The sequence below is a fragment of the Mustela nigripes genome, chromosome 6 (genome assembly GCF_022355385.1).
Source record: "Mustela nigripes isolate SB6536 chromosome 6, MUSNIG.SB6536, whole genome shotgun sequence".
NCBI lineage: Eukaryota > Metazoa > Chordata > Mammalia > Carnivora > Mustelidae > Mustela > Mustela nigripes.
The window spans coordinates 68,054,468-68,072,510 of record NC_081562.1 but is presented as its reverse complement, the minus strand read 5'-3'; the positions used below and the strand labels follow the sequence as shown (position 1 = coordinate 68,072,510).

The 18,043-nt window shown below is 38.8% G+C and overlaps 1 protein-coding gene across 5 annotated transcripts in view; it reads left to right on the top strand.

Annotated features, from left to right (window-relative positions):
• Positions 1-9,954, top strand: part of RASSF8 (Ras association domain family member 8) — a 128,600-nt gene extending 118,646 nt beyond the window's left edge. For all 5 annotated transcript variants that reach the window (XM_059402753.1, XM_059402752.1, XM_059402754.1 and 2 more), the window contains 3 exons: positions 1,999-2,888; positions 5,112-5,256; positions 5,861-9,954. In XM_059402753.1, coding sequence (XP_059258736.1) covers positions 1,999-2,888; positions 5,112-5,256; positions 5,861-5,982 — 1,157 coding nt within the window. In that variant the 3' untranslated portion in view covers positions 5,983-9,954. The remainder of the gene's footprint in view (positions 1-1,998; positions 2,889-5,111; positions 5,257-5,860) is intronic.
• Positions 9,955-18,043: the final 8,089 nt, after the last annotated feature.

The window sequence follows — 18,043 nt, the reverse complement described above, 5'->3', positions numbered from 1 at the left end:
GGGCCTGATCCCAGGACCTGGGATCATGACCTGAGCTGAAGGCAGAGGCTTTAACCCACTGAGCCACCCAGGCGCCCCTGCCCACATATTTTGACAGTAGTAACAACTAACATTTGTATAGAAGTACTCAATTTTAGAAAATAATTTTATATTTTATATCTCACTTGACTCTCACAACAACATTGTCAGTAAGAAAATACTATTTTCACCCTATAGATGAGAAAATGGAAGCCAAAGGAAATTTAATAAGTTGTGCAAGTCATTTACTTAGCTGGCAGAGCCAGACTTGAACACAGGCCTTCCAACTGCAGAGCTGTTCTTTCCAGCGTTATATTGTTGGGAGTTGCTAAAAGTTGCTTGAGGATTTTTTTTAAGTCAGCTTATGGTTATGAGAGGTTTCTGGTCAGCCATCTTGTTACTTGAATAACAGTGCTTTAAATTAATAATGGCTACTGTGTATTGATTGAATACCTACCATGGGCCAGGTGATGGTGATAGACCTTATGATGCCTGACTCTTGCTCTCAGAGCCTGTGAGATACTGGTGGTATCTCCACTTTAGAAGGGAACTTGGGCTGTTTATCCAATAGGTAATTAAAACCCTGGATTAAAACTCCGATCTGTTTGCTTCACAAGCTGCAACTTGTCAGCTGTACCCAAGATTCAGTTTCTGTAAATGAGAACATATGCATTCATGTAGAGCCATATCACTCTTAATGTACTACTTCTGAATTACATACACAGATATTCGCATATATATGTATCTAGACCGGCATTTATTGACCTGATAACTGAGAAAATAACTACTATTGGTTCAGAAGCTCATGAAATTTAAAAAGAGGATAAATCAATAGCTGTATATATCAGTGTTGTAATTGCAAGATGACAGCATCAGTATTTTCTTCCTTGTAATAATGATAAGTAGTAATGGAGACTTTTTTATTGAGATATAATAGACAAGTAACAATTATTTACTTTTAGGTGTCCAGCAGATACTTTTAACAAAATGTAATCCATCTGACCCACCCACTTTAAATGTGAAATATTTAAGAAGTGTGTTCAAGTTAATGATACCATACTGTCTTCTGAAACTTGATCTTCTGTAATTACCAGTTAGGTTTAGTATAACTTCTACTTAAATATGATTTTATTATTTTTGTTTTTTATTAGTTATGCATTTTTTTATTTTTTTAAACAAGAATCTTTGAAGTTAACAACTACCAAAACTGTAGAAGACTTCTCTTTGGGCTCCTATTTTTATACAAAATTATTTTCAAGGATCATTTTCACTGAGGTGATTTTTATTTACCACAGGTATTCAGAAAGATACCAGCTGTGTGAGCTATGAGTTGGCCAAGCCTTCATGCAAAGACAGAGGAAAGACCTGTACAGACCCCTGTGAGCTGAGTTATCCATTGGCTCCATACTTCCCTTCAGGAGTAAAATGGGGCTTCCAACCTCCCTGAGTTTTAACATGCAGAGAAACCAAAGGGATTCACGAAGTGGAAATTAAGTTTTGAAGTTCTACCTAGCTCCTGGGACCAGGCCCTCATGGCTTCCAGTGGGGCATTCTGGTGTCGTCCTTTGTTTGAGCTGGAGGTCTTGCCCCAAACAAGAAGGTCTAGGCAATCGGGCATTTGATAAGAATGTAAGAGTCTCATGGAGGTTTAAAGTATAAAGTTCAATTTCTAAGCAAATCAGATGGATATATGTAATTCACATGCCATAGTTTTATACTGTTAACATATCTTCAAGAGAAGTTGGTGGTGGTTGTTGTTTTGTTTTGTTGCTTTTGGTTTGGTTTTGGGTTTTTTGTTTGTTTTTTAAGGGTTTTTTTTTTTGTTTTTTTTTTTTGTCTTCAAGAGAAGTTTAAAAGGCAGCATGGACTGGACTTGGCTTCTAATCAAGAAGACACAGTTATCAAATAGTGTCCTCTGTTGCATCATTTTGGCTATCACATATTCCACTTTGACAATTTATTCTTGTCTTTTTTATCTAGGTCGAACAGGAAGGTACACTCTTATAGAAAAATGGAGAGATACTGAAAGACACTTAGCACCTCATGAAAATCCTATCATATCCTTAAACAAATGGGGGCAGTATGCTAGTGATGTACAGCTGATTTTACGTCGGACGGGGCCATCTCTTAGTGAGCGACCCACTTCAGACAGTGTGGCTCGAATTCCGGAGAGAACTTTATATAGGCAGAGTTTGCCCCCACTGGCTAAACTGAGGCCTCAGATTGACAAATCAATCAAAAGGAGAGAACCTAAAAGGAAATCATTAACATTTACAGGAGGTGCCAAAGGATTAATGGACATTTTTGGAAAGGGTAAAGAAACTGAATTTAAGCAAAAGGTGCTGAACAACTGCAAGACAACAGCAGATGAATTAAAGAAGTTGATCCGGTTGCAGACAGAGAAGCTTCAATCCATTGAGAAAGAGCTAGAATCAAATGAAATTGAAATACAATTTTGGGAGCAAAAATATAATTCTAACCTTGAAGAGGAAATTGTCCGCCTGGAACAAAAGATCAAAAGAAATGATGTCGAAATTGAAGAGGAAGAATTTTGGGAAAATGAATTGCAGATTGAACAGGAAAATGAAAAACAGCTGAAGGATCAACTTCAAGAAATAAGACAGAAAATAACAGAATGTGAGAGCAAATTAAAGGACTATTTGGCTCAGATCCAGACTATGGAAAGTGGTCTTGAAGCAGAAAAATTCCAACGGGAAGTTCAGGAGGCACAAGTCAATGAAGAAGAGGTTAAAGGAAAGATTGGTAAGGTAAAGGGAGAAATCGACATTCAAGGCCAACAGAGTCTGAGGTTAGAAAATGGCATTAAAGCTGTAGAAAGATCTCTTGGACAAGCCACCAAACGATTACAGGTAAGAACATTTCTATAGAAAGGTTTCATCTGTTTAAAAGAATTAATATATTCTTGGCATTTTCTTGAATATTGTCCATTTTCTCTTACATTTAAAGTTAGAAACTGGGGCACCTAGGTGGCTCAGTGGGTTAAAGCCTCTGCCTTAGGCTTAGGTCATGATCCCAGGGTCCTGGGATTGAACCTCCCATCGAGCTCTCTGCTCAGCGGGGAGCCTGCTTCCTCCTCTCTCTCTGCCTGCTTCTCAGCCTACTTGTGGTCCTGTCTGTCAAATAAATTAAAAAGTTAGAAACCTACTTTGGTGTATAAGTTTCATAGAATTTCTGTGACTTATGACAAAGCTAAGATGTGAGACCACAACAAACAGGAGCGCTAAAGCCACAACTGATTCTTGCTCCACAGAAAGAGGTCTCTTACTCTGGCAGTTGTAACATTAGGTAATGGGATACAGAGAATAGAATCTCAGAGCTGGAATGGACACTAATGATGAGATAGTGAATCTGACCTTCTCTCATCCTAGAGATAAGGAAATCAAAGCCAAAAGAGATTACTGCAGATTGGTTTACCAAGGATTGGGCGGCTTAGTTGACTTCTCCATTGTGGTTCACCCCATCTTTCCCAAGATGTAAATAGACCCCTTCTCTTCTCCATATTACTTACCTTCCTAAGGAGAGGGGCACAAAAGTTTCTCTCTGATTTTCCCCTCTTCCTGATTCACATACAAGAACATTTATATTTTGCCATTAGATCCTCATCACTCAACTTGTATTTCTCAGATACCCATTCTTGAAAATATGGTGATGTTAGGGGAGTTGCAAAGAGGATATTTAATATACTACATATAAATAATATTTAACATAATAAATATTAATATTAAATAAATTTTTAAATACTAAATTTAAATTTTGGGGTTTGGTTACATTTGGCCACATCTCAAGTGCTCGTTGGTAGTTGCTATATTGGTCAGTGCTGCTTAGAGGCTTGCTCTTCAAAGCATGTAGTTCAGGGTACGCTTGTTAAAAATTCAGAATCTCTGTTGTGAAAGTATCTCCAGATAGTACCAGTGCACATGGAAGCTTGAGCAGAGCTACTTTAGAATGTGAACAGTTCTATAAGCAGAAAAAGCTGAGGTTTCAAGAACTTACATGATTTCTATTCTATGCCACTAACAATAGTCAAGAGGTAAAATTACCACCAAAATTTTGAAAATCAAGAATTTCTCATTCCATAAAAGTAGAAGGTTATTAACCTCTGATTTTTCAGTATTATACTATTTGGATCCATTCTGACCCTTAAAAAGGATACAGTTGGAAGTTGTGTTGCCTTTGATATTATTTACAGGAAACAGTAATTTATGATAGTCATTGCTAGTAATTCTCGTTGGGAAGTATCTCATAATCAAACTAACATATCTCTAGTGCCCCCTACACTCAAAGTAAGTGGAGGAAACAACCACTCACTTCTGGTATCTCTTCCTACCCCTACCAGTCTTCAGATACACTCAGCCTGGGTGAGGCCTTGCCACTTTTTCCTCTGGTGCAGTAAAGGGAAAAAGAACATCCATTCAAATCACAGGATGCCTCTCTGTGCTTTTTGAGCTTTCTAGCTGTCCAAATTTGATCTCCTTTCTTTAAGGATCTTCAGTTCTCATACCTGTCCTTGCCAAGGACTTAAGAACCCCACACCGAAAATCTTGTGGGACTCTTGCTTTCCTCATGCTCTAATATGTATCTCAGTGATGAATCCCATGAAAAGTTAAACAGTTTACCAAAAACAAAAACTTCTCTGAATCTCATGGACCAAATGACTTTTAATTTTTGCAGCCATCTATGAACTCATTAAGGAAATTTAATTGTGAACACTTAAAGCAAGATTGCCGTAAACACTGGGATGGACGAAAACTAGTATTTTACTGATTAAAGTTTACAGATAGATTTATTTCATCAGGTGCATAGTGTATTCCTAACAGAGGAAAGCATCACCTTAAAGAGGACAGACTAAAGACGCTGTGTCCTTTATTTGCTTATTTTTTGGCCTGTGCCCCAAAGCAGAAATGACCTCTTTTTAGCCCACTGTGGCAACATTGACTGGGTTTGCTAACGGTGTTCTTGGGAAAGCACGATCACACATCCAGCCCCTAAAGCAGATGGACTATCACCGGGATGTCTTTAGAGGGCCAAGAGTGACTCTTCAAATAAAAAGACAAATTTTAACTTCCATCTAGGACAAAGAACAAGAACTGGAGCAGTTGACTAAAGAGCTACGGCAAGTCAACCTCCAGCAGTTTATCCAACAGACGGGGACAAAAGTTACTGTTTTGCCCGCGGAGCCCATTGAAGTAGATGCCTCACACGCAGACATAGAAAGGGGTAAGGTGTTGAGAATTCTGCTCTCTTTACTTTATTCCCACTGGTTAGCTTTGAAGGAACTACTTGTATTCAGTTAAAATGTTAGCCTACTGTTCAAAGCCTAGGCCACTTAAAAGAAAAAATGGCATGCTTCATGCTTCTGGGAAAAATCAATAATATCTAGGTTGTTGATTTACATAGGTGGGCATGTAATCCCCAGATCTTACGTCATTGTTTTAACTGCTTCTTTAAGAAACCTTTTCCAGATGTATGAGCCATTGTCTGTTGAGTTTTATTAGCTTCTGTTCCTTATGCCCCTTCTTCCTCTCCTAGAAGTCTTTATTATTAATCTGTGCTGATATTTAAAAGATGTGTATCATCTGAACAACCAAGAAAGAGAAAGAGAATGCTCACCTTTTTAAAAAGGTGTTGAAATCACTGAAAACTATTTGTGTCAACAGAGAGGGTCAAGAAGAGTCTTCTCCTCTTATCCCAGACCTCATGGGGAGCAAGTTCTACAGTTTGCTCTTTGGCTCTTGAGAGCAGGAAAAGTTCTAGTTTTTCGTGTTGCTGTCTACTTCAGGTTGCTGAGTACACCAAATGGTTTTCTTTGTTTTCTGTGTAGAAGCACCCTTCCAGTCCGGGTCCCTGAAGCGACCTGGTCCATCTCGGCAGCTCCCCAGTAATCTTCGTATTCTGCAGAATCCTATCTCGTCTGGTTTCAATCCTGAGGGCATCTACGTATAACATTATCTGTCTTTAGGGGAGAGACCCGATAAAGGTACCAAGGACAGTAAGAATTCCTTCTTTGATTTGTGCCAATGATGAACAGAGGATCTATTTCACAAGCCACCGTCTCTTTTTTCTGTCCTAAATTGCATACCACTCGGAGCCATACCCTGTGCACTGATGCTAAAGAACAAAGAAACTGTGTTTTCACACACATCGACAGTGTTGACGTGTTTGTCCAGCAGCTGTAATGCAAAGCCTTCATTTTTATTTGTAGCATTTTGAGAGAGTTAGGAAAGTATTCTGCTGTGCGTATACGTAAATAAAACCACGACTTAAGAGCGAAGAGAAATATGTGACTGACTTAGTTTAATTTATTCCATATAACCGATTAGTGGGTGAATGTTGTTGTTTTCATATTTTTTGTTACTACTTATCCTGTGACTGAGTTACATTCTGAATTGTGTGACTATGACTGTGTGCACGCCACCAGTGTCCATCCGTACCTGCTGGCCTACAGCTCTGCGAGTGCCATAGGGAGCTCCAGCGTCTGCCCTAACTCCAGAGGAACCCACTTGTGTTTAGCTTGTGAACGTCTCTTAGCCATTGCCTCATTAGACAAAATAATTCAGGTTTTAGTTTTCATCTGGACTTGGATCTTTTCTTTACAGTATTTCCAGCATATGAATGACCACATACCCAAAAGAGTAAATTGTAGGTTTAAAAGATTTGCGGTACTTCAGACACTTTAAACAGAAGTGTAGTTGGTAGATCATCTGTCCAAACAGGCATGGGGTTTCCTAATAAATTATGTGTTTTGTTCCTGCCCTGCCTTAATCGTTTTAATCTCATGGATCCTCAGAGTCGCCATGATACGTAAGTAAGAGATATCTGGTTGATCTGCTTCAGAAAGGTTACTTTAAGTGATAGATCTTTAAACTAACCCACTTAGGTATGTATAGTCTGTTGGTGTAAGCACCCATGGGTAAGTTCCCGCTTACACATAATTTCCTCTGTACTTTATAGATTGTCGCCATTTCTCCAATCACTTAGATAGAAAGTACATTGGAGTTAGGTATTTTTTACAAAGGAAATAAAGTTAAATTTTTTTTTTCATTTCTGAGCTTGGCTTTTACAGGATATGAGTCTCCCAATTGTACCTCTATTTTCTTATTTATTTATAAAACCAAAAATAAGTCGACACCTCTCCCATGAATAGGGACTTAACTGAGATTCACAAGTAGTATCTGGATGGATGTGGTTAGATACCATTTTGCCATTTTTACATTCCCTCTGATCAAAATTTGGTACAACATAAGTAAGACCTTAACCTGAAATTTAAAGTAGTTTTTAATTCTGAGGAAACTGTATTCTCTGTATTACTTTCATGCAACAAAGTAAAAGTGGATTAGTATATTAATGCCATGGTAACAATAAAAAGATGTAAGTCATATCTTATGCATGAGGGCAACTTTGGATGTTTTAACACATTTGACTTATTTAAGTGAATGCTGAGAATGCTGCATTTAGGTTTCCAATGAAAAATTTTAAGAATGGCTATGAATATATATAGAAGCTTCTAGAAAACTGAAGGTAATAATGCAGAGTTGCCTTTTCTAGTCCAGCTAAATGGCAGACCTCAACTAAAGATAGTATTTTCTTTGGGTTCTTGGAGTTATCAAATTGACCTTGCCATGATACTATTTTGCAAATAACTTGAGGAATAACCTACATAACCACAACTTATACAGATTTGTTCTCAATTTATAATAGTTATTTCATATCTATATATATTTAAAAATTAGAATTAAAAATAAGATACTTTATAGATTTTGTGATGGTCATGATTTATGTATGCCCAATATATGCCTTATTTTTAAAGGGTTCCATCCTATACCAAGAGTCATTTTGTTATTGTTATTCAGAGAAATTAAGATCTTATTCACAAAGAAAAACATTTTTATAAATCAATCACATTCTATTTAAATCAAAATGTTAAACTGAAGATATATTAAACATTGCAGTTTTTAATTGCAAAGATGCCTTGGCATGCCATCAAAAACACAAAGTCAATGTCCAACTTAATTGTTGTAAATTATTATCAACATTAATCTAATAACTTTAAGACTGGCAGCGTTGTGACAACTTCCTCTGAATTTCCAAATGCCAAATAATCTTTATGGACCTAATTACAGATAGAAATACTATTTCCTAGAGGCGAAGAATATACAAATGTGAATTTGATAAATATACTGAGCAGCTATACTTTTTAATCAGTCACATTACTTCTGAAAGAACATCTCTAAGAAATATTTTCTAAGTCTTTTTAAAATAGAAGAAAGAAAACCCATTTCCCTTAGAACATCTTAAAAATAATATAGTCTATTCCTATTGTGAACACAGAGGAGTTAGAGTAAATGCCACATCTTTTGGATACATTTCAGGGCTGGGGGGGGCAGGGCAAGAACAGTGGGCAATGATATATAAAAATACCAAATATAAAATTTTGCATCTGGGGGAATATTCAGGTTCTAAATACTAAACTAGATTAAAGGGTTTTTTAATTGTTGTTATTATTATTCTGCAAGTTGTTTCATTATAATTTCCTTTAAGTATTAACTACATTAGAAGAGAATTTTTTTTTTCTTACCAAGGAATGATTTGAAATAGCATTGTGTCTAGCATCCTCAGAGAATGATCCATAGTGGGCTTCCTCAGTTTGTTTGTTTTTTTCTATGAGCTTTTTTTTTTTTTTCAATGAGTGTTTTGATTTATTAGCATGATTTTTGTCCTGATGCACAGGGAATTTATATGTGGGACTTCGGTTGGTATTAATAGAAATTACCCATTTAAGTCCCTCAGTCATTCCTGAAGTAATCATCAATTCCCATAGTTCAAATTAATCACAAAATTGAGCTAAAACAGCAAAAATACAGAATTTATGGTGTGAAATGTGATTATTCATAGTGTTTAAGAAAAACAAATAAAGAACTTGCTTCCAGAGCATAAATAAATTTTGTATCTGCATTAAAAGGACATTTTCTTTGTGAATAAGAGAAAAATGGTCTTTCGAGTAAAGAAACTACCTTTAAAGCCATTTCTGTGAACATCTCTCCAAGTTAGAACTATAATAACGGATTGTGGAAATTATATGGAAAAGACAAAAACTCTTGATTTCAGGTGTGCAAAGGATGTGGGCAGATGGGCATTTCCCTGTGTGCATTGCCTTTGAAAAATTGGGCCTTAATTTATATGTAGATAACAATGCTGTGTTTCCATCCCTCTTCTACCTAAAGTTGTCTTTATTAATCTCTATTGTATTAAAATTTAGCTCATAAGTATTACTTTTATATTATGTCCATTTTTTTGCATGTTTATACTATTTGCTACAGTATTTTTAAGTTTTGGGTGAAGGCCATCAGCTGTGTGGAGGAGACAAAACAATCACTATTTATTCAGTATTGCTGCTTTACATTTCCAGAATAAGCTTTCGATGCCCAGACACTTGACTGCTTGAAAGCTGCAGGAGCTCTATTCCAATGCATTTTATATATTTTTAGAAACCAAATAAATGCAGATAACTATTTAGTATACTAATTATATTAAACCAGCAGAAATATAAAGGCAATAAAGTATATACATATATATATGGGGGGGAGGGAAAGATTAAAAAATAGGTTTACAGCCAGACATGGTGATAGCCCTAAATATATTTCCAATCTGTCTTTCTTTATTGACCCAAGGAGGATTTGAGTTGCTGCAGCTTTAAACAGAAAATTGCCACATTCACTACTGTGGACACATAAATATGCTTTTAGTACTGCTTTGCTTATGTACCAATAAAATATCTGTAATATGTATTATATGTAATTATTCTTTTTTCAACTTTCATTTCAAAATGTATATTTTCTGATTATTATCATGAGCTGTAAAACAAAGGATTGATCTCTGATATTCTCCCAAGTAATAAATTTTCAGGATTCATTGGGACTTTGTAGTTACTGGTTTGTGTTTTATGTGTTTAATATTTTAAAAATCCTTTTTTTTCTTTAAAAAATGCCAAAGAGGAAAGGTCTGCATATCAGTGACATAAAATTACATTTCTTTAAAAGTAATGGTAATTATTATAACTTAAGAATTATCTATTGCTAAGAAAAAAGGTGGCTGTTTGGGGGCACCTGGTTGGCTTAGTCAGTTAAGCGTCCGACTTGATTTCCACTCAGGTCATGATCTCAGGGTCATGAGATGGAGCCCAGCCTCAGGCTCTGTGCTGGGTGTGGGCTTGCTTTAGATTCTCGCTCTCCCACTCCTTTCCCCTTCCCCCCACCGCACACACCGCACACCTCTCTCACTTTCTTTCTCAAATAAATATTTTTTTAAAAAGAAGCTGTTTTATCCAAGTGAAACGGAATCAAGAAATTAATGCCTCCCTTTTATTTCAAAAGCAGAAGGAAACATTGTGTCCTCATGAACCTCTATATTCTCAGGTTTCTTTAAAACCACAAGTGAGGGGGAACGATTCAGGTCCTACTAAGTGCCAGGTACAATGGGAGATACACTCACCTATCTAGGGAACTTCTTCCAAATCATACAACTAATAAGTAGCTTACAGAGCCCTTGAATATAGATCTTCCAGATACGAAATACTTACCGATATTCCATGATAAACGGCATAAGCTTTACAACGCCTAGTTTCTGTTTTTAATGTGTGGAAGTAATGTGAAAGTACATAAATTATCATTTTCGTATTTTGTGCAAGTTAGATCTTGATCAGGAAATCATACATATGAATGACAGTATGTCATAAAAACAATGATAAATTATTAACAAAATTAGGCAAAATATAAGTTATTCTTTGTCCAAGTTAGGGGGGACTTTTAAAATTTTAATTATCCTGTCCTCCTGTAAAGCATTTTTTCTTAATGGTAGAGCAAGAAATAAACTTCTGTTCACTTGACTCTTCACCTGCCACCCACGTCACATATTTGTGCTGTGTCTTAGGAAGGGCCTCCCTAAGGCCTTTAAGAAGGGCCAGCAGAGTCCTATAAAACAGGCACAAACTTGCAGGAAACGTTCACTGCTTTCTGTAGACATTCAGTGAGCCTTTACTGTTGGCCAGACATTGTGCTGAAATTAACATGATTTGCGTTGCAGCTCAGGAAGGTTACGGTCTGATGATCACCCTTATAGGAACAGGAGAGAGGGCCATGGAAACACACCAGAAGAGCTTCACCCCAATCCAGAGTGTTGGCAAACTCTGGAGAAGGGAATGGAAACTGGGGAGGGATAACTGGCACAGACTAAAAGATGGCAAGTTGTGAAGCCTGTGGGCCTGTGACCAGACAGTGAAAAGGTCAGGAAGGCTCAAAGAGAAGGTAGGCATTGTGGAGGGCTCTTGTTACTATGGTAAGTAAGGAGTTTATCCATAGAGCTACAGAGGAGTTTCCATGCCACAAGGAAATGAAATGAAATTTCCACATGGAAATGAAATGATCAGACTAGCATCTTAAGATCTTTCTTGCTGCCTTCGTGGTGAACTGACTGGAGAAGGGTCAAGACTACAAGAAAGACCACCGAAGAGGTCTGCAGGAATCCAGGCCAGAGATAATAGTAACTGGAACTAAGAAAGTAAGTAGCTGGCATTTATTCAGTAATGAATGTTTATTGAGCACCTACCTTGTGCCAGAAGAGTCTAAATCAGGGTATAGACATCCTAGGTAAACAGTAGCAAAAGAATATCCTGTTTAAATGGTGGAGACAGAATAAAAGAATCCAAGAATCTCCAGGTGTTTGACAACTATCCACAGCCCCAAATGGCTGATAGTGATGGTGCTGCTTCTTAATGATGAGTAGTCACAGATACTCTGTTCTGTGTGCTGAGGGCAAAAGATTGGGAGAGGAAGAAGGGAAGAGAGAACAAAGACCTAAAGAATACATATTTGGGAGTAGGCCTTCGCATGGGCCTCCCCCTTGTATAGAGTCCCTGCAGTCTTTTCTGCAAGGAAGGTGTGGATTTGGGCAAAAGCTCTCTGCAGCGCCAGATTTAACCATCAGTCTCTTCATCTGGAATGTCAGAATCCTGTTTTCCCAGCATTGTATTTGGCTTTTTGTTCTCTATAGGCCACTTAATTCATCTGCCATGAGGATGTGTCCAAGATGTTAGAACCAGAATGAAAGGCAGTGGAGAGGGTCGACAATACAAAGTCATCTCTGCACCAAGCCAGTATTTACAAATTTTCTGCAACTGCTAGCACTGTGAAAATCAAATGAATGATCAGAATACTGAAGTGCAAAATAGGGACACCTGGGTGGCTCAGTTGGTTAAGCGTCTGACTTGATTTCGGCTCAGGTCATGATCTCATGGTAGTGAGGTGGAGCCCACAGCAGATGCTCTGCCCTGGGCGTGGAACCTGCTTAACAGTCTCTCCTTTTCCCTCTGCCCCTCCCCGCCATGCGTGCACACAGGCACAAACACTCTTTCTCTCTCTCTCAAAAAAAAAAAAAAAAAATTATAGACACTTTAAACAAAGAACACAGTGAACTAAAATGCCATGTGCCAACAGCATGGAAATGGAGGCTGGAAAGAGCAGAAAGAACGTTCACCAGGAGCCTCCCACTCAGTCCAGAGTGACAGTCGTGGCTGTCACTAAGCTATGATCTACTTCCATAACTTCCCTACTAAACCCAGCCTGCATCAGAATCTTCAAGGACTTAACATCCTGGGTCACCCCAATAGGCTAAAAATTTCTCCCCTTTATTAGGCCAAAATAGATTTCCAACTATTCTTAAGACCCTACAGAAGAAGAGTTTCTCATCCATATGACAGGTCAGATATTGAAGGCATCTATTACGTCTCCTACGATTCTCTTTCCCAATGCCCAGTTCTTTCAAATAGTATAATTTCCAGTCTCCTCTCTCTTGAATGTGTTGCAGACACTCTTGAATGTGGCAGCCCGAACTATTCACAAAATTCCATTGGTGATTTGACCAGGTCAACATGTAGGAACTTGACTTGTCTTTATGCAGTCTAAAACCAAACGGGGTGATTTGTTTTACTGGTTGGTTTTTGTGAACCTCAGCTCCCTATTAAATCATTGAACTGATTAAGAGTTCACTAAAATCCTATCTTTTTCACACTTTTGCTGTCAGTGAAATCTTTCCTAACCTGTATGTGTGTGTCATCTCTGAACACTGGAAGTTAATAAATGTCATCTCTGTCATCTCTGAACACTTGGAAGTTAATAAATTCCAAAAGGAAGACGTGAGCCTTAATGTCAGAGCAATAACGACGTTACTCTGGTGGAGGACAAAGTTCTACAGGAACATACGGGAGGTGAGTGGGAAAATCAGGAAAAAGAACCACTGAAGAGGTTTAGGCTCCTGAGTGAACTCTTGAAGAGTAAATAGGCTTTCACTCATCGTATTTATTGCATGCCTACTGTGTGGTAGACACTAAACATTCAGCAGTGAACAAAAAAGACCCTATCCCTGCTCACTTGGAACTTATATTCTAGAGCAAAAGAAAGAGGAATAGAGAAGTAAAATGTGTAGTATTTTTGATTGGGGTAAGAGCTAGAGAGAAAAATAATAAAACAGGGGAGAGCAATAGGAAGTATCAGAAGTTGGAGAAAAATTGCAATTTTATATAAGTTGCCTGAGGCCTCCCTTAAAAGGTGGTGGTGGAGTAAAGACCTAAAGGTAGTCCCAGCACCTGCAGAAATAAAGACAAGATATCTGAACCTCATAGCCCATGTTGGGCTTCATGAGAAAGGAACGGATAGGATTGCCCAAGAAGCCTGTGATGTCTAGCTTTCTGTTTCCCAGCAACAGATTTGGAATGTGTCAGCCTTTTACTGGCTGTAAGCCAGTAAATCTTTCTCCCAATTACTCATTTAATCAATCCTCTCAAGTCTAAGTAAGAGAACGGAGAGATATTTTAAAGATATTAAAAAATAATGGGGCACCTGGGTGGCTCAGTCATTAAGCATCCGCCTTCTGCTCAGGTCATGATTCCAGGGTCCTGGGATTGAGCCCGGCATGGGGCTCCCTGCTCAATGGGAAGCCTGCTTCTTCCTCTCCTACTCCCCTGCTTGTGCTGTCTCTATCTCTCTCTCTCTGTCAAATAAATAAAATCTTTTAAATATATATATAATTTAAAAATATTTAGGGACACCTGGGTGGCTCAGTCGATTAAATGTCCAGCTCTTGATCTCAGCTCAGGTCTTGATCTCAGGGTCATGAGTTCAAGCCCTGCATTACACTCCATGCCCAGCATGGGAAAAAAAAAAAAATGTTTAAAATCTAATTTAATTACTCTTAATCCTTTCCAAACTTAAATTCATAGGTAAAACGTCCTTCTATGAATAGACTTTACAATTGATCTACTCTCTTTTCTGAAATAGCGATTAAAGGAATACTTTTATATATAAAGATGATTTATTTTATTAGACATCCCTCTCAAATTTAATGCAGCTTTCTAACCTAAAAATATGTTTTTCAGTTCAAGATATTAAACAAAAACCAGCCATTTTGGGGTTCTTTATCATATGTCAATAAGTATAATAATCTATGTTTATGAAAAGGATCTGTAAATTGAGGTCCAGGGACAAATCCTAGGAAAGGTTTTGGAGGCACATCGTATAGAGACTCCTAATATAGACATTTGGGGAGTTGTAGACAAGTAGAATGTGCACTGAGTAGAAGGTAAGGTGAGGAGCAAGTGATAGGAGAGGGGCCATGCTGTGAAGAACTTTGAATTTCATCAGGTAGGTAGTTGAAAGCCAAATGAATTCAAAGGAGTCTTAGACTTGATTTTTAGAAAGCTCTCTGTGACAATGTTGCTGTGGGAAGAGATGGGTACTGAGGACACCCTGCAAGGCAGCTGTGATAGATCTGCATCAATGTTAACATCTATGAACACCGTCCTCATCTTCCATCCCCTCCAAATTCTCCTTTAATAAGTAGCAATGACAACTCTTTGCCTTGTGTCATCATTTGGCCCTGAACACATGTCTAGCACAGCCCATGAAAAGCCTAGGTCGACCTAAATGGATAATTCCTAGACTCTGCCATACAAGAACAGATATGGAGAGATTACTGAAATAATGGCACAGCAATTTGCAACGACGTGGATGGATCTAGAGGGTATTAGGCTGAATGACTAGGTCTGTCAGAGAAAGACAAATACCACATGATTTCACTCATGTGGAATTTAGAAAACAAAACAGAAGAACATAGGGGAAAGGAAAGGAAAATAAAATAAAATGAAAACAGAGAAAGGGGCAAACGATAAGAAGAGACTCTCAACTCTAAGAAACAAACTGAGTGGGCACCTGGGTGGCTCAGTGGGTTGGGCCTCTGCCTTCAGCTCAGGTCATGATCTCAGGGTCCTGGGATCGAGCCCCACATCGGGCTCTCTGCTCAGCAGGGAGCCTGCGTCTCCCCCATCTCTCTCTCTGCCTACTTGTGATCTCTCTCTGTCAAATAAATAAATAAAATCTTAAAAAAAAAGAAACAAAAAGAAACAAATTGAGGGCTGCTGGAGGGGAGGGGATGGGAGAGGTGGGGTAATTGGGTGAAGGGTATTAAGGAAGGCACATGATAGAATGAGCATTGGGTGTTATACGCAACCGATGAATCACTATGTTCTACCATACTAATTTAAAAAAAAAAAAAAAGTGGCACAGAAAAAATTCCAAAGCCTGTCATCTGGTTTAAGGTCCAGTCAGGCTGATACATAAAAATCAACCATCACAGATGTATGTACATATATATGAGTGTATATCTATCTATCTATCTACATATAGGTATATGTATGTATATAAATATGTGCCTTGTTACATATCCAGTATTCTAATATATACAATATCAGCCAAATGAAAACCTTTCTTACTGAATACAACCGTATACAACAAACGCTCCAGTAGGAGACTCAAGTAAACTCCTGGAACTGCTATCTGACCACATCCCTCTTGCCAAGAACTCTGACACCAAATAAACTTATGAGCTTCAGAGAAAACAGAAGATCAACTCTTTACGGGGTCCTCTCTGAACAAACACTCATGGATGGCTTCCCTCTTTGATGTGCTTAATGGAACTTTAAATGGAGCCACCAAATGGAAGCCACCAAATGGAAGGTAAGTTCTTGAAAATCTGTTTTATAGGAACCAGTTCCTGTCTAACCATAAGCAGCTCGCTGCCTTGACAGTTCCTTTTATGATACAAGCAAATGTGAGAGAATGCTTCCAAGCCAGATTTTTGCTTTTTTCCATTTGCAATGGCCTCAAAGTAATAGCCTCAATTTTGCCAAATCAACAAACATTCAGCATGTTTTAGGGGTGCATTTAGGGCACTGGGGAGCTGGTGGACATTGAACTGAAATTCTACCTCTTCGCGATATCTTTCTGCAAGTGATCCGCCAGGAAGGGGCTACTTAGAGGACAGTGAGTAAAGTGTTGCCCTTGTCCTGCCAAGAAGCCGGTAGGATCCACACTGAGACACCCAAGAGGTATTTGAATATGCAGGTCTGAAGCTTGAGTAGGAAACAAAGCCAAAGATGAACAGAGAGAAACTGTCTTCACTCAGGCAATGGTTTACAGTGCAGGAGAAAGCCCCCTTAAGTACATATGGATGTATTTTTACATGACGAAGAGACAAGAGTTCTCAGAAGGATTGACATTTGGTACTCAGCACAGTCAGACGTGCAGCAGGCTCAGTGTCCCCAGGGGCCGGTTACAAGTGTACAGTCTCTGCCCCCACTCTGGGTTTAGGGAGTTGGAATTGGCGAGATGCTGCAGTTTTCACAGGCACATTCAACCGGAGAAGGGCTGGAGTCCTCCAAGAGGACTGCAGGGGGGAGGCCAACAGCCAGGAGCCCAGAGGGGGAAGGAGGCCACGAGGAATTAGAAGCCGAAGATGTCAGAAGGGCCCTTAGCAACACGCAGGTGGATGGAACACTCCTCTAAACAGAGTTCCACTTAGGTTACGTAATGGGGCGATAAGAGAATGAAAGTGACCCATGTCTTTTAGTTTTCAGTGTTTTTTGGTTTTTTTTTTTTACTTTTATTTATTTATTTATTTGACAGCACAAGCAGGCAGAGAGGCAGGCAGAGAGAGAGAGGAGGAAGCAGGCTCCCTGCTGAGCAGACAGCCCTATGCGGGACCCTGGGATCATGACCTGAGCGGAGGACAGAGGCTTTAACCCACTGAGCCACCCAGATGCCCCAGTTTTTAGTGTTTTTGTTCTTGTTTTTAGGAACTCCAGATTTTCTAGAGAGTATTAACTGCTCCTCTGAACTCCATGCTCCAAAAGGAGAAACAGCCATTAAGTATCCACACATCTGGGCTCTTCTTAGCTCTTAGGATGGCAAATTGCTTTTTGTATTTGGGTGATTTCAGCTAAGTGAAGAGAATTTTGAGGTGGGAATCAGTCATCCCACAATCTTTATGGTTTAACAATAATAGTATAGCCAACCGAGTAGGTGGGCTTGGACCTGAGGAGCGAGGGTTGAATAGGGGAGTAACCCAACAGCTGGAGATGAGATTTCCTGGGACTGAACATCATCTCTGTCTCATAATAGCCATATGACCTTGGTCAAGGCATATGACTCTTTCTGGGCCTCACTGTAAAATGAAGAGCTAAGAAGAGATGATTTCTAACTCTCTTCAGCTCTAACCTCCACAATCAATGATATGTAACAAAGAATAAATGTAGAAAAGTCTGAAAGTCACAAAATTAATAACATGAGGGGGACCTGGATGGCTCAGTTGGTTAAGCAGCTGCCTTCGGCTCAGGTCATGATCCCAGGGTTCTGGGATCGAGCCCCTCGTCAGGCTCCCTCTGCTTCTCCCTCTGCCTCTGCTTGCTATTCCCCCTGCTTATGCTCTCTCTCTCTCTTTCTCTGTCAAATCCATAAATAAAATAAAATATTTTTTTAATTAATTTTTTATTTTTTATAAACATATATTTTTATCCCCAGGGGTACAGGTCTGTGAATCGCCAGGTTTACACACTTCACAGCACTCACCAAAGTACATACCCTCCCCAATGTCCATAATCCCACCCCCTTCTCCCAAACCC